We start from the raw sequence: 14096 nt of genomic DNA on the forward strand, positions 1-14096 counted from the left end.
ACGGCACCACAGTTTTTCTCTTTTTCCTCTATGCAAATTTGAAGAGTTTCTTGCTGGATTCATTTGACGAGGAACTGAGGTTACTCACCGCTCTAGCCGGTTCCAAATCCAAAGCGTGAAAAGAAAGCTTGAGTAGTGACGCGTCCCCCGTAAGTGAGAAAGGTGCTTACTGTCGGTTCCAGTTAACGATACCACTTCTCTGGGGGAAACGCCCTGCAGGGGATGCTGGGATAACAACATGCGTTCGATTCCCTACCTTCCTCCTCACTCGGTTGTTCTTTCCTGGAGGTCGGGCGTGGGAGACAAGATTTTAGTGAGTGTTCTTTTCAGCTCTGAAGAATTTCCCGAGGCCTTTCACCCCACCCACCCCCCCTCTCCTCCATGTTTGAGGCTGCTTATATATGCATTTCCCTCCCCGCCCTATGTCTGGCCACCTGAAGGTCTCCACCTCTGGTTAGCCACCTGTTCCCCACTTTGTTCCCAACTCTCTCCTGGGCGTCGACTCCCCCCAACCCTCACCTCAGTTATTTCCTCCGACCTCTGCCTCTTTTCCCTCCTCCACAAACTGCTTCCGGGTAGCCTTTCCAAATAGGCTCCTATTTCACGCTGTCCCGGAATAAACTCTCGCCTTCTCTCACCAAACAAACTGCTTTCAATAAGCCTCTCCTACCCCCAATCCCAAACAAATAACATCCTGTAACCCACCTCGTTCTGAGATATTGCTTTTCATAACCTCCAACCGTTTGTTCCCCTCCTCTCAGAGAAACAGTTTTCAGAGTTCCTCCTTATTGGGCACTGAGCTACCTCGGTGAAACCATAAAACACACACACGCACACACACACACGCACACACACACACACACACACACACACGACCAACAGCCTCCCAAAGACAAATGACCTAATATAGTCTCCCCTTCCCTTTCTCTCTCTGAGAAAGAAAACTCTCGTGAGGTGTATAAGGGCCCATTTGGGTCCCTTTGAGGATTTCCTTCTTCCCGACGAAATGAGCTAAGGAGAACTACAGTAAGGCATTCCAAGGCCAAACACATTCTACTGTTTATTACACATATTACATTCTTAAATAAAAATGCGTCACATAACATTTTTTGCATAGATATCTTACAATATACCAATTTAAAAAAGAATTATGAAACAGACCAGTAACAAAAATAAATTTTTTCTTCATTAATAATTTTGTAACATTAACATACCACCATCATATAATACAAATAATAGTTTTAAATCTTAAGACTTTTGTACAGCAAAAAAACTTGACAAAGTAATATATTTATATATATATATAAAAAGCTTAAAAAAAATAAAATGTCAAAAAAAGGCATAACCGAGGGCTATAAGACTGGGTACTTCTGTGATATATTATAAATACCAGAGAAGGCCTGAGAGAATGTGACCTGGGGGGAGGCAGGGGAGGGGAGGGGGCTGGGAGTAGGTCTCTCCTAACACACTTGTTAGACACATCTGGCAAAAAGAAAATGTATAGTGCAAAAATAAATTTCTTCAAGCAACTGTTAAGAGGATAATAGAGATTTGAAAGAAAAGTGGTGGTGGTCGGGAAGTTGTGTGCTGGGTATGGGGACAGGGTGATGAGAGAGAAGGAGTTTGGGGCGATTCATGGAAAGGAAGGGCAGGCTGCAAAAACATTCAACATTTATTTTTGCCTCTGTGTTAGCAAGGAGATCTTGGCCATAATAGGTGTATTTTTCCTCCCTGGAATGAAGCAGAAGTGAAAGATAAGGAAATTAAATCAGGTCTGGGTTTAGATAGGAAATGCATGCTGGAAAAAAAAAAAAGAAAGAAAGAAAGAAAGAAAGAAAAGAAAAGAAAAGGAAAGGAAAGGAAAGGAAAGAAAACGGTTGAGAACCAGCCAATGAGCCCCAAAGCCTTTTGGAACCTAGATTTGCAGAAATCATTCTGCCTCCGGTCCCAAGGCCTAGGATTAAAATGTCCCCTTTCCCCACCCGCCGCCCCTCCCCTCCACGTGGAGCTCCCAGTGTGGTTTCAATATACTGGCATTATAAGCATCCGTCCCCCCCAAAAGATATTAGGCACTGGTGGCTACTCCTCTTAAACGTCAGTAGCCTGTTTTCCTTCTGCGAAGGTACAATAGGTACATCTGCACGCCTGTCTAGGCGTGGGCACACATACCACCCTCATTATTCTGACGTGGGGTCCGTTTTATGGCAGTAGACAGAAGCTGGAGTCAAAGCAGTTTACGATTCCAAAGCTTACAGTTGAAAAAAATTGTATAAACAGTCCCCAACAAAGAACGTATCACCCTTCCCTCATGACCGCTGAGAGGGAGCCCTGTTTGAAAAGAGTATCTGGTTGGGGATATTAGTGAAGTGACCGCCTAGGATTTCGCTCTCCATTTTTGATACCTGTTTCCCGAGGACTTAAAAACGTAAATGCAAAACACCTGAAGAATACAGTACTATATTGGAAGGGCGCACAGAAGAAAAGTGAATTGCAGCTTTATTTTTCCCCCCTTTTCCGGGATCTATTTATCAGGAACCAACAGAGGGGGGTTAAGAGTGTTAAAAGCAAGAGAAAACCCTGAAGCCTCAGGCCATTAGTCAGGGGATCTCATGTTTACAAGCAGTTTTTGTTTCCTTGGACGCATTTTTGTTATTCCGTCTCAAGTATTCCCGAAGATCCTCACTGAGGAAAGGAGGCCGTCAAAGAGGCATTGGTGTATGCTCAGGCCAGCCCCTCTAGTTTCCAAACTGAGAGATCACCATGTTTACCGAAATTTAACCCAAACTCAGAATTCGAATTCTCTCCTCCAGCCCCTACCCTCCCACGACCACCCACTCCTCCCACCCCCCCCCAACGCTTGGCAGGTGGCCACTTCCAGAAGATGCCAGGGAAAGCTTCCACATGTACATTTCAAACAGGCTCTGCTTGATGAATTTTCACTTTGGCAAAGATCTGGGTGCAAAATTATGGCCAGAAATGCTGGCCCTCATGAGATCTTTTAAAAAGAAAGAAACGACAAACCTGATTTTTGCAGTTAAATACGTCGTATCTCTCTGACTTTCCCTACCTTCTTCCTTCTCCTAAAACCAACTTGTGCAAAAGAGAAGACAAAAGTACTCTGCACTGTAGTTTATATTTTATGAAGAGACTTCCATGGCGGAAATCATTTTGAACCAATGAAACTGATCACTAGAGGTGGTTGTTCTTGCCATTGGAGTTCATTCCTTTTGACTTTGCCATACAATTCAGGCATGGGGGCTATGGGCGGAATGTTCTGAATGCACTAGGTGAGCTGCCCTGAAAGTCCCATTTATTTCCCCTTTTGATGCAAATAGACATGGCTAATCTGGAAGCTTATCCCAAAGGAAAGTCCTTAAAAAATCTTCTCTGGCTTCTGGATTCAAAGAAGATTTTTTTTTAAAGATAGGAATCAGTTCTGCTAATCATGCGTGAGGTTGGCTGTCTTTTTACCCTGTTATAATCAGGCAATCGAAGATGGAAAAAGGGCACAAGAGGCGAAGGAGGGGAGGAGATGGGGTGTCTGAAGGGCTTTGCAAGGGAAAGCACACAGAGAGGAGGAGGAAATGGCCAGCATGAGTTCATTTTGGGGTTTCCGATATTTTTATAAAATGCAGCTTTGTCATGGAATCTGAACATTTCTTTTTCTGGACATAGGACTCATCACCACCAGGCTTTAGGCTGGGCCAATTAACTGTTAGTGGGGCAGGAGGCCAGTAGCTAGGAGAAGCATGATAATTTCACGTTTCCACATCTTTGACTCACAGCCATGTGGCAGGAGGATTCAGAAGCACAACTTGAAAGAAAGGAAATGGTCAATGGCTTAGAAACACTCTTCCTCTGAACATCAAGCTCTGAACCCTGGATAGAATGTGCTCGAGAGGACAACCGCAGGAAACACCATGCCAGGTTTTTCCTTCCAAATTTGGGATCCCCGGGAATGTCAGGAGGTAACGATTCAAATGAGAAAGCGGTTTAATGTGTTTTAATTGTCCATTAAAGCACGGTTTTAAATAACCTGTCCTCTTGGGGGGCAAAGCATCTTCAGATGGTTATTTCCTGGAAAGCCTGCTCCCGCTCACAGGCTCTTACCAACCATCTCTGTCATTTCAGAGACGATGGACATTTTATCACGAATCCGTTTCCAAAATGATGGGGTGTTACCCTCGCTTTTGTGGCTAGGTCACCGATCACAGGTGTCAACCAGGCTAGAGAAGAACAGTTTCAAAGCCATACACTTAGCACCCACCGAATTTCAGGCCAATTCTCACAGCCCACAAAGGACTCTGAAGCAAGTAAGCCTCACCATCGTGGTTCAGCGCGCCCTGCTCCGACCAAGGTCAGGAGCAGATTACAAAGGACCTCACTGACACAAAAGAGAGAGGAATTACTGAACATTTCAGACACTGATGAGGACCAAAAGGGCCTTTGTTCCGCCACATTCAAATGAGAACTTTTCAAGACCACAGATGACAACAGGGAGCAAACAAGCAATGATTACTCTTTTGCGTTCTTTTTTTTTTAAACTTTCTTTTTAATAGAGCCTTGCATTGGTCAGTTCAAAAATTAAATTCAGTATTATAAACCCTTAATAATAGCATTTCGAGAGGCAAGAGCAGCTCCAGCAGGGGAGAGAACATTTGTAAATCGTGGCAGCCACGGCTAATGCCGTCACTGGTCTGTGCGTGCATTCATGCTGGAGGCTGCTGTAGAAAGGGAAATCAACGAACCAACAAAATCTGGGGTGTCTAAAGTTTCATCTAGTGCACTGACTGGAGGCGCTACAGTTTAATACAGCTGAGGTTTAAGGGTCCCTCACACATCCTTCATCCAGAAAGGATGCACCACACATTCAAATATAATCCCATGATACGCCCTGATGGACTGGCCACAAAATGCACTCAAATGCAGTAGAGAACTATAAGATTGTCAGCAAGCAGTGCTCCAGAAAATGTTTCTAAGTCATGTCTAGTTTTAAATCTTTGGAATAAAACTGATTTTTTTTTTTTTTAAATACCCTCCAACTAACATATACAGAATTGCCTCCGGCAAATGGGCAGATTTTATTTTATGTGTGTGTGTGTGTGTGTGTGTGTGTTTTAGGGTGGTTTTTCTTTTTCTTTTCTTTGTTGTTGTTGTTGTTGTTGTTGTTGGTTTTTTGTTGTTGTTGCTGTTGTTGCTGTCGTTTTGTTTTTGGTCTACATCGAAAAAAAACGAAAAAGAGAAAGAAAACTTTAAGGGCCAGACCTCAGAACGCCCAAGTGTCCAACTGGCAGTTATAGCATTTGTGATAAGGAGGCTCCTTTACCCTTAGACGAATAGTTTCAACATTTCAGTGAAATCAAAGGTTGCAGAAAGCTGAGAAACCAAATGCCAAGGATCTTGAAGGTTGCTGTCAGAAATGTATTTGTGTTGCTTAGATTATTATTTCCTTTTAAAGACTTCAGTGTTGCATCCCAAATAGATATGGGGCGGCATTTTAACAGTCAATGAGTCAAACAGTCAAAGGAGGGCAGAAGGGGAGCCAGCTGGTATGAGGGAGCAGCAACCATGTGCGGACCAAACGCCATTTTTGTTTTTTTTTAGACGTGTCTTGAAGGGATGGTCCCAGAATATACAAAATATACAATCTGTCCTAATAACCACCCCGCTTGCTTGCATAGGCCATTTAATGGTCCTAAAGGCAGTCTTTGGAGTTGAGGCCAGGGCCAGCTAGCTAAGAATGCGGGTAGATAGAGACCGATATTGGATGTGTGTGGGCTGAAAATGAGGAATGTATGCCCCCTTGGAGTCAGCTTGCAGAGTACGTGTGAGGCCTCTGTTGATCCTGGGTGCTCTAGGTCACGAGTCATGGGGGGTCTAGCCAAAAAGAATTAGAAATATGTCTCTCCTTTCAGACAGACCATGAGAGAAACTTCTCGACCCTTCCCTTAAATGTCCACCCTTCGTTCCCACAATGGCATTTCGAATTGTGTGTTTTAACAAGTGGGGGAATATGAGCTCAGTGGGTATGAGAGAGGAAGATAGGATGATGTTTTCTGAAGCCACTAGACTCGGGAGGCATCCTCAGTTCTCCCCACTCCTGGAAAGAGTGATATTTTTGGCTTTTTGTCAGGTCAGAACCCAGAGTTAGGTTAAATATGCAGCTGCCCTTTGAGACTAGCGACATCTATGCTGAAAGTGGTTCTAAGGTGGCAATGACACACAGCACGGGGTTGGTCACTATGAGCTGAGGTCATGATGCCTCAAGGGGGATGAGAGAACTGTGATGTCCCATCTGATTGGCTGCTTCGAGAGCTGGACATCCAGGTGCCGAGAGAGTCCTGGAGAGGTTTAGTCCATGGAGAAAAGATAAAACATTTAAGCTTCCAAATAAGCTTTTTCAAGTTTTCGTTAGCAAAAACAGAGAGATTAAAAAGAAAAAATCTAGCACTGGCAATAAGGTGAGGCTCAAGGGATATACTGTGATTTATCATCAAGGACTTTATTCTCTTGGCCACTTTGCAGTCATGCTAGAAGTTTCCAGAATCCCTAGTGCATATGGTGTGCAAGAGTCAAAAAGTAAGAAAAGAAAACTCCTCCCTTGAGAGTGAAGTCTAGAGAAATGCAGGCCAGAAAGGTGTAAGGTGTTATTCCAGAGTCTGCCGCCGCTAAGGCCGTTGGTATTGACTCGAAAGATCTCAATAGTACTAAGAAGAACCAAAACCGATCAACAGTTCTGTGAGGAAGTCGGACGCACGGAATAGTAGGACTTTTCACACACAAAGGACAAATAAACCAAGAGTTAATTTTGGCTACCAAACTGCAATTTGGTTTTCTAGGTCATTTTCCCCCAACTATTTAAAAAGAAACATCAGTGCTACACATATGCAACTTTAAGACGTTGTATTCTCCTATCAAGTTGCACTGAGAAGCAAGTTAAATAAGCCCCTCTTACTGCCGTCCACCTGCAGAGACGTCACATCCATTTTCTTTGATTTCCATTGGCAACAGCGGGAAATAATTCCAATAGTGCTGAAGTAAGCAGCCAGTCTGCCTTGCCGAGTTCACCTGGTTTCCTTCTTCTTCGTCTTCCACCATCTGGCAAGGGCAAGGCATAAAGAATAGACGTATATATTTTAAATATAGCTGAGTGCATGACAGTGCGTGTGTGTGGGTCTATGTGAGTGCGTGTCTGTGTGTGTGTGTGTGTGTGTGTACACAGAGGTTTATACGTGAGAACTTTCTTCTGCGAGGCAATGGCTCCCCGCCTGAAGTCCAGCCCCCTGCCTCACGGCATTTCCTTTAGACAACGGCCGACGCCATGGCAACTCTGGCCTTTAGGGTTTTTAGATATGTCTCTTCATATGGAGGGCAAGATGGTCAGACCTGGAAAAACACCTAGGAAATATAAACAACAATAAGGATATAAGAGGGGTCCAGGTAACAAACCCAACTTCCAGCACCCCTTAGAAAACGATTAGCCCTACCTTAAAGGGACGCGGGTACATACGTACGAGAAATAAGGCAGTGTGTAGGGAAGGTGAGCTCGAGGTCAGACTGCGTGGGTTCAAATCCCAGCTCTTCTACTCTTTGTGTGAGTGACTCTGAGCATGTTAACCTCTCTGGGCCTTAATTCTTCCTCAGTAAAATGGCGATAATTATAGTACTTACCTCACAGGTTGGTTTGGGGGATTAAATGAGATGATCTATGTAAAGTGCTTAGAATATTAACTGGCACAGAGGAAGATGTCAATGAATGTTAACTATTATCATAGTTGTCATTATTAAAGAAGAAACCAACGAGAAAGTGCTTCGGAAACATGGGACATGCCCGTATGCTGCCCGTAGTACGGCAGAAAGTGATTAGCTTGTTTCATTGAATGGAGGAACTCTAACAGTTCAACGCCCAGATTTTAGTCTTGAGCTTTACAGCGAAAGCACAGAAATGCTGCCTGTGATACCTCCGGGTCTGTACAGACGCTCTATTACATAGTAAGTCAAGAACAAGAACGGAGAAGTGAGCTCACATTTATTGAGAATGAGAAAACACGCAGGCATGTGCTTGGTATTTCCCCAGTATTATCCAGTAACATTCTCAGCAACCTTCCATGGTAAGTGTTCACACCTCTTGTGTGTCTGTGTGTGTGTGTGTGTGTGTGTGGTAAGGAAACTGAGGCAAGGGTCCTGTAGCCAGCGAGCGGCAGACTTGGGATTAGAACCTAGGTAGATCGGCAAGCCCACTCTTTCAAATGCCCACTCTTTCGAATGCCCGGTTTCTTGTTGCCTGAGGTCCACCACTGAGTGCCCTCCTCAGGCTCAGATCCGGCACAGTGGTCATCTTCACTCCTCCCCCTTTCCTCTGGTCCCAGCAACTTTATCTTCTCTTGGCTAGCCACGCTTCTGCACTCCCAGGAGTACGGGGCTGACCCTCCTCCTAAGGCTAAAGCTACAGCCACAGTGGGCCGACAGTCATATGACCCATGAAGATTCATGACAGCCAGTCCTGGAATGCTTGCTGAAACAATTGGAAGACAGAAGCTCTTTTCCCACTCGGGCTGCTGAGCTACTAAGATTGAAGCTGGAGCTGCTGGTGTCCATTTGGCCACGTGGGAAACAGCCTGCTTAAGAATGAAGTCAATGGGGAAAAATGGGCAGGAGAAGAGAAAGAGAGAGAAAGAGTCCTGATGACCACATCTGAGACCCTGGATCCAGCCAAACCTAAAGACCAATCTAACTTTGGTCTTCTTAGTTCGTTGAGCTACCAAATCCCCTTACAAGCTAACACCAGTCTGAGTCAGGTTTCTGTATCATATACCTAACAGAGTGGGCATTTTCATATGTCTGCAGCCTACAATCAATCTAAGGTTCTGGCTAGAATCTCAGTACAGTCAGCACCCAAGACAGCAATCATTCTTAGCTCTGAGTGTGTGCTCTCCCTCTGGATTCTTCTCTTGAAACTGGCCACTCTCTTACCTGTGAGAATATTCCCAGGCTCTCCTGAGGCCCAAAACATGCTAACAGTCCAACATTCTTGTTAGGATGTTAGCAAGCTGCCCTGTTCAGGTTAGCAAGATTTCCTGTTTGGGGCAGGATTTCCCAGTGTTTGTTCATTCTTCGAACAAACAAACAAAAAAAACCCCACCCTACCTCCTGTGTTGAGTGAACCCACTCTACCCACTCTGTGTTGATTTTTTAAATAGGTACACATGCAGGATATAACCCCAAGGAAATGAAGCAAAACAGAACAAAGGCCAAAATGGAAAACATGTAAAAATGGGAAAAGTGCAGTAGAAAATAATCGAATCCAATAATGTATTGAATAATAATAATTCTAATTCTAATCACACCCACTTATTTCAAGCCCTAATTTAATATGAGCGAGATATTTGGATAATCCCTTAGAGTGCCATCTAAAGGGGATTTAACTTACTATAAAATAGGGATAAATATTCTTTAAAAGTAAGTGCTTGATGTTACTGGTATACAGATTAGCAATACAGCCTATAGGGAATTCAGCAGTTAACTTCCATGACTTTGTCTTATCCCGAGGGCATACTCAGTGTTGACCACTGCCTGCCTGTTCTCTTTCTTCCCTCCCTCCCTCCCTCCCTCCCGTCCTCCCTTCTTCCCTCCCTCCTTCCTTCCTTCTTTCATCCCAACAGCCTAGGGAAAGAGGATCTAAGTTGGGAAGTTCTTTTTGTAGGCATTTTTTAAAAAGTTAACATCCTCAATAAAGACTCTATAAAGAAGACACCATTCTTATCTCCTCCACCAGCTGAGACAGTCATCAGAAGGAGGCAAAGCCAAAATTTGAACCCAAGTAGTGTGACTCCAGAGCCCATGCTCTAGCCACACCTGCTCTTTAGACTGAGAAGAAGGGAAAGCTGAGCTGTCAGTTTGAGGAGTTTGTAGCAAGAAGAGTAATGGGTTTGCCCCCCACCAAATGTCTACACTGAATCCCTAGAAACTGTAAACATGGTAGGTTATGTGGCAAAGGGGAATTGAGATTGTGGATGGAATTAATTTGCTGATCAGCTGATTCTAAAATAGGGAGATTATTCCGGATTATCTGGGTAGGGCCAATGCCATCCCAGATATCTTCAAAAATGCAAGAGGGAATTGAAAGAGAAGACAGAGAGATGGCAGCGGACAAGAACTCAACGGCTTGGACGAGGAGGGGACGAGTGAGTAGGGAAGAAATATGGGCCACCCCCAGAAGCTGGAAAAGATGAGGAGATGAAGTCTCCCCAGAGCTTCTAGCAAAAAAATGCAGCCCTGCTGACAGCTTGATTGTAGCCCAGTGTCACCTTCTAACCCACAGAAGGTTACCCGTAAGAGGGTGCCTATGAGAAAATGCACTTATAAAGTTAAATAAAGATGATACTAAATTTGTGGCAATTGGTAATGGCAGCAACTAGAAAATGAATCCAGAAGCGCATGTGGTCAGGCCTGAGTGGTGAGCACCTGTGAGAAAGCAGGAAAGCAGGCACCAGGAAAACGCTGGCTGTCTGAAAGAGGAACACGGGGGTTGGAGGTGGTGGCGGTAAAAGACAGGTCTTGGCCTGTGGACGGAACCTCTTTCCTTTCTATACCCTGAGAACCTAAGGGAAAATGGTAATCCTGATACGGAGCTTCATCTGAAGAAAGCCCTCGGTGATGCACACGTTTAGATTTTTATTCTGCCTTTACCAATTGCCTACTACTATGTGCTGGGCATCCAGCGATATATGCGCAAGCATCTATCTTTACGCGTCAAGATCTTTCAGGGAAGAAGAAAAGTGCAAAAACAAACCAAGTCTTTCACGTGATATGAAATGTAACTGCACTCTTCCTGAATCGAACCAGCCTCATTATTTGTGCAAATTCTTGTAAGTGTATGGTGCTTAGAATTCAGACGAGGTCCCTCACCATTGGGGTTGTATTTAAATTCAATATACCAGCAAGATACTTAGTCGTGATTAATTTATATTTATTAATTTATACTTACTGAGAGCCACATAGGAATAGAAAAAGGTAATGCATAAACTCACCATCTAGAAATGCAGAATCAAATGATTCTAAGGGTAATATACCCCCAGAGGGTATTTATGACTATACAGCAGTCAGATGACCTTAAATAAGAAGGTCCTTAATGACTGAAATTTGTTCATTACAGAGGACTAGTCAAACCACTATTGTCATTTTGTCTGCTTATGAAAAAGGCACAGTAAAGTCATGAGGGCATGAAGACAACGGCAACCCTCTAAGGCACCAAAGGGGCTAGAGATGGGTTGGTATTTGTTACCACCTATAAGTGGGCTGACGCAAAGATCACAATGTTTCCTCTCCACTGCCCAGGACCTCGAAGGTACTGTCCTGATAGCAGTCTCCCTGAGTTGTAACTATGCTGAGTTGGCAGAACAATGGCCTATATATCACGGCTCATGGAAACAGAGCCCTGTTTACCAGCACCAGTGGCCTCATGCCGCATGGGCTGAGACACAAGACTCATCCCTCTAGCAAGTGGTCACTCCACGGGCTATCCTGTTCAGTCTGATGGCAAGGAAGTGGCAGAGGCTCACGGCTTTCTCCCCCAACCCACACCTAAAGCCAGAGGTCACAAAACCCAAAGTCTTCAGGGGCCGGGCAGATAAAGTGAACAGGTGCAATGGGCCAAGGACTGACTACCTGATTGTACTTGTGATAAGGCATGGCTATGAAGCAATCCTGCTCTTCTCTAAGAGGAGACAACGGAGCAAGCGAGGATGCATGGCAACTGGTGGTCTGGCTTCACACCGGGAGACACGGGGTGTGGTGGGAACGGTGAGAGAGTAGTGAGCACGTGGCCACCACGAATGCGTAGTGACGACTGTTTAGCTCCAGAGAATTCTGGCCACACGGGAATGCGAGCCCAGCGTGACCGGATCTTCTGATTTTTCTGAACAAAGCCAGAGATGCAGACATTTTTGTGGCATCTGGTAATTTTAAATGTAAGCAAAGCAAATACACAAAGAAAAACTCATTTATTTTTTCAACCTCCCTAATCGGCAAAATAAAAGTCTAAATTAGACTTGGTACACGCTTTGCAGACAGGAAGCCCCATTCCAAGCTTAGCCTATGGAGTGGTCTGCTTTCTCAAATTACAAGAAGCAAGAGGGAGGTTTCTTACACTTATCCACGCTGTGGTACCAGCGGGACTCACAGTCCTGCTAAGGGCTACAGATGCCCTCTTTTCTGAAGGTAAAAGTCCTTTAGGAATGCCTGCTCCCCAGTCATACCAGGCTTGCCTTTCATCTGCTTTGGGACCACTCCAATCCCCCAATGCCACCTCCCAGACCTGCTCTATTCTTAGCACAATTGCCACCACTGAAACATAAGGTGCTGCCTGTCGTGAGACACTAAATGAGAATCCAACCCCTTATTCCGGACATTGTTGAGAATGCACTATTGGCCAATGCCACAGGACTTTGACCCAGACCTCTCCCAAATCACAATCTCCCCCAAATACTGTGTCACAGAACTTGTACCATCTGCCCAGTGAATTTCTAGCTCCAGAAAGCATATATTTTGGAGAAGAAAATAACGCAAAAGACTAACCAAATTACCCATCTCTGACATCTCCTTCACTGAAATACCCAGTGGGCTTGAAGTTATCTCTCCACAGAAATCATACAAACGGTCAGATTTAGTCCTAGCATGTCGACTGCTGGACAGTTGTAAATTTCTTAAGAAGTCAGTTGATCTGAAGAGAGGAATACTAACTCTGGCCATTTCCCAATAAGAATTGTTCGTCCATTTCTAAGGATGAATGCAGTCCACAGTGCACAATCTGAGCCACGGCCACACCACTCTTCAGGGATGGGCGTCTTTTGTGTATGCCTGCTACCACCACACTTGGGCAGCTCACAGAGGATTCATCTTCATCCCAGTTGATATAATCCTCTCCCTCAGAGAACTGTGGGCAAAGAGCCACATGCTATGCAGCTTCTTTATTAGCAGCCAGGACTAGAGAGAAATGAACTTGAGATGGCAGTTGAGGGAAGATGTCAAGTGAGAAACATTACTGAAGTATAATCTGTAGAAAAGCAGCCGATGCACATAAATTCAGGAGGCCTTGGCGGTAAGGGATAGAAATTAAAAATCAGGTTCTGTTCTTGGGGAGCAGAAGAGAACTCCAAGGGAATGAAGGACAATAGCTTCATAAAGTGGACTTCCTCGGCCGGCCCTGGGGTGGGAGGTTATCTCTGGGCTCCAGGAGGCATGGGGGCTTTATTTAGTGCTTAAAGAATGAAGATAAGAGGAAAATAGCCTCTTCAGGAAGAAGGAAAAAAAGGAGGAAAAACATGAATGCTCCTTTACAAGCATCTTAAAGGAGCACCAAGCCAACCGGCCACCCATGAGACCTGGCTACTACTGCTCTGCTCTCCAAACACACACGCGTGCGCGCGCGCGCACACACACACACACACACACACACACACACACACACACACGACTCCAGAGGAAGGCCTGGTGCAGGGAGGTGCCAGTACAGGCGCGGGGAGGCAGGATGTGAAAGCGATCGCATTTCCTCCCACGGAGAGCCAGGCCTCTACGGACATCCTGCGGGCTGGGGAACCCTGAGGCTTTCAGGGCTTTTATCGTATTAGGAGCATTTTTCTCATCATAACTGAGACCTTTAGTATTGCATTAAAAAGATGGTTAATTTTCTTAAGCTTCCTTTTAAACACAGAAATAGGATTAGAAGGATAACATGCTCAGATGCAAGCCCATTATTTGATTATGTCTAAACCTAATCCTGCCTTCACCTTGGCCTGCAGAGTCTCCATTTTGGGGTTTATTGGTTGATAATGCCAAGGCTGTCAGATACTATTACTTGTGAAGTATCTGTTGCTACGTGCTCTTTCTTCCACTATCAAATGCTGAAGGTTTGAAACTGAATTATAGGATAAGTTCTCACAGCCTCGCCATCTTTTAGACTTTAGTCCCTATTTTCAAAGGAGAACGAGGGATTCAGGCCCCCAAAGAATGGGGACTCTCTCCGGTAAATTCATTTCTACTAACGCTTCAGAGGAGAGCCTTATGAGTAGCCTTCCTTCCGTTCAGCAGGCTTTCTA

The 14096-nt window shown here is 44.7% G+C and overlaps 1 protein-coding gene across 1 annotated transcript in view; it reads right to left on the reverse strand.

The window, feature by feature from the left end:
* Positions 1-5180: 5180 nt before the first annotated feature.
* KLF7 (Kruppel like factor 7) overlaps positions 5181-14096 on the reverse strand; it is an 86857-nt gene continuing 77941 nt past the window's right edge. The window contains exon 4 of the mRNA XM_007089945.3: positions 5181-7398. Within this exon, the coding sequence (XP_007090007.1) occupies positions 7347-7398 (52 nt within the window). The 3' untranslated portion in view covers positions 5181-7346. The remainder of the gene's footprint in view (positions 7399-14096) is intronic.

Source organism: Panthera tigris, chromosome C1, assembly GCF_018350195.1.
Source record: "Panthera tigris isolate Pti1 chromosome C1, P.tigris_Pti1_mat1.1, whole genome shotgun sequence".
In the NCBI taxonomy this organism is placed as follows: Eukaryota; Metazoa; Chordata; class Mammalia; order Carnivora; family Felidae; genus Panthera; species Panthera tigris.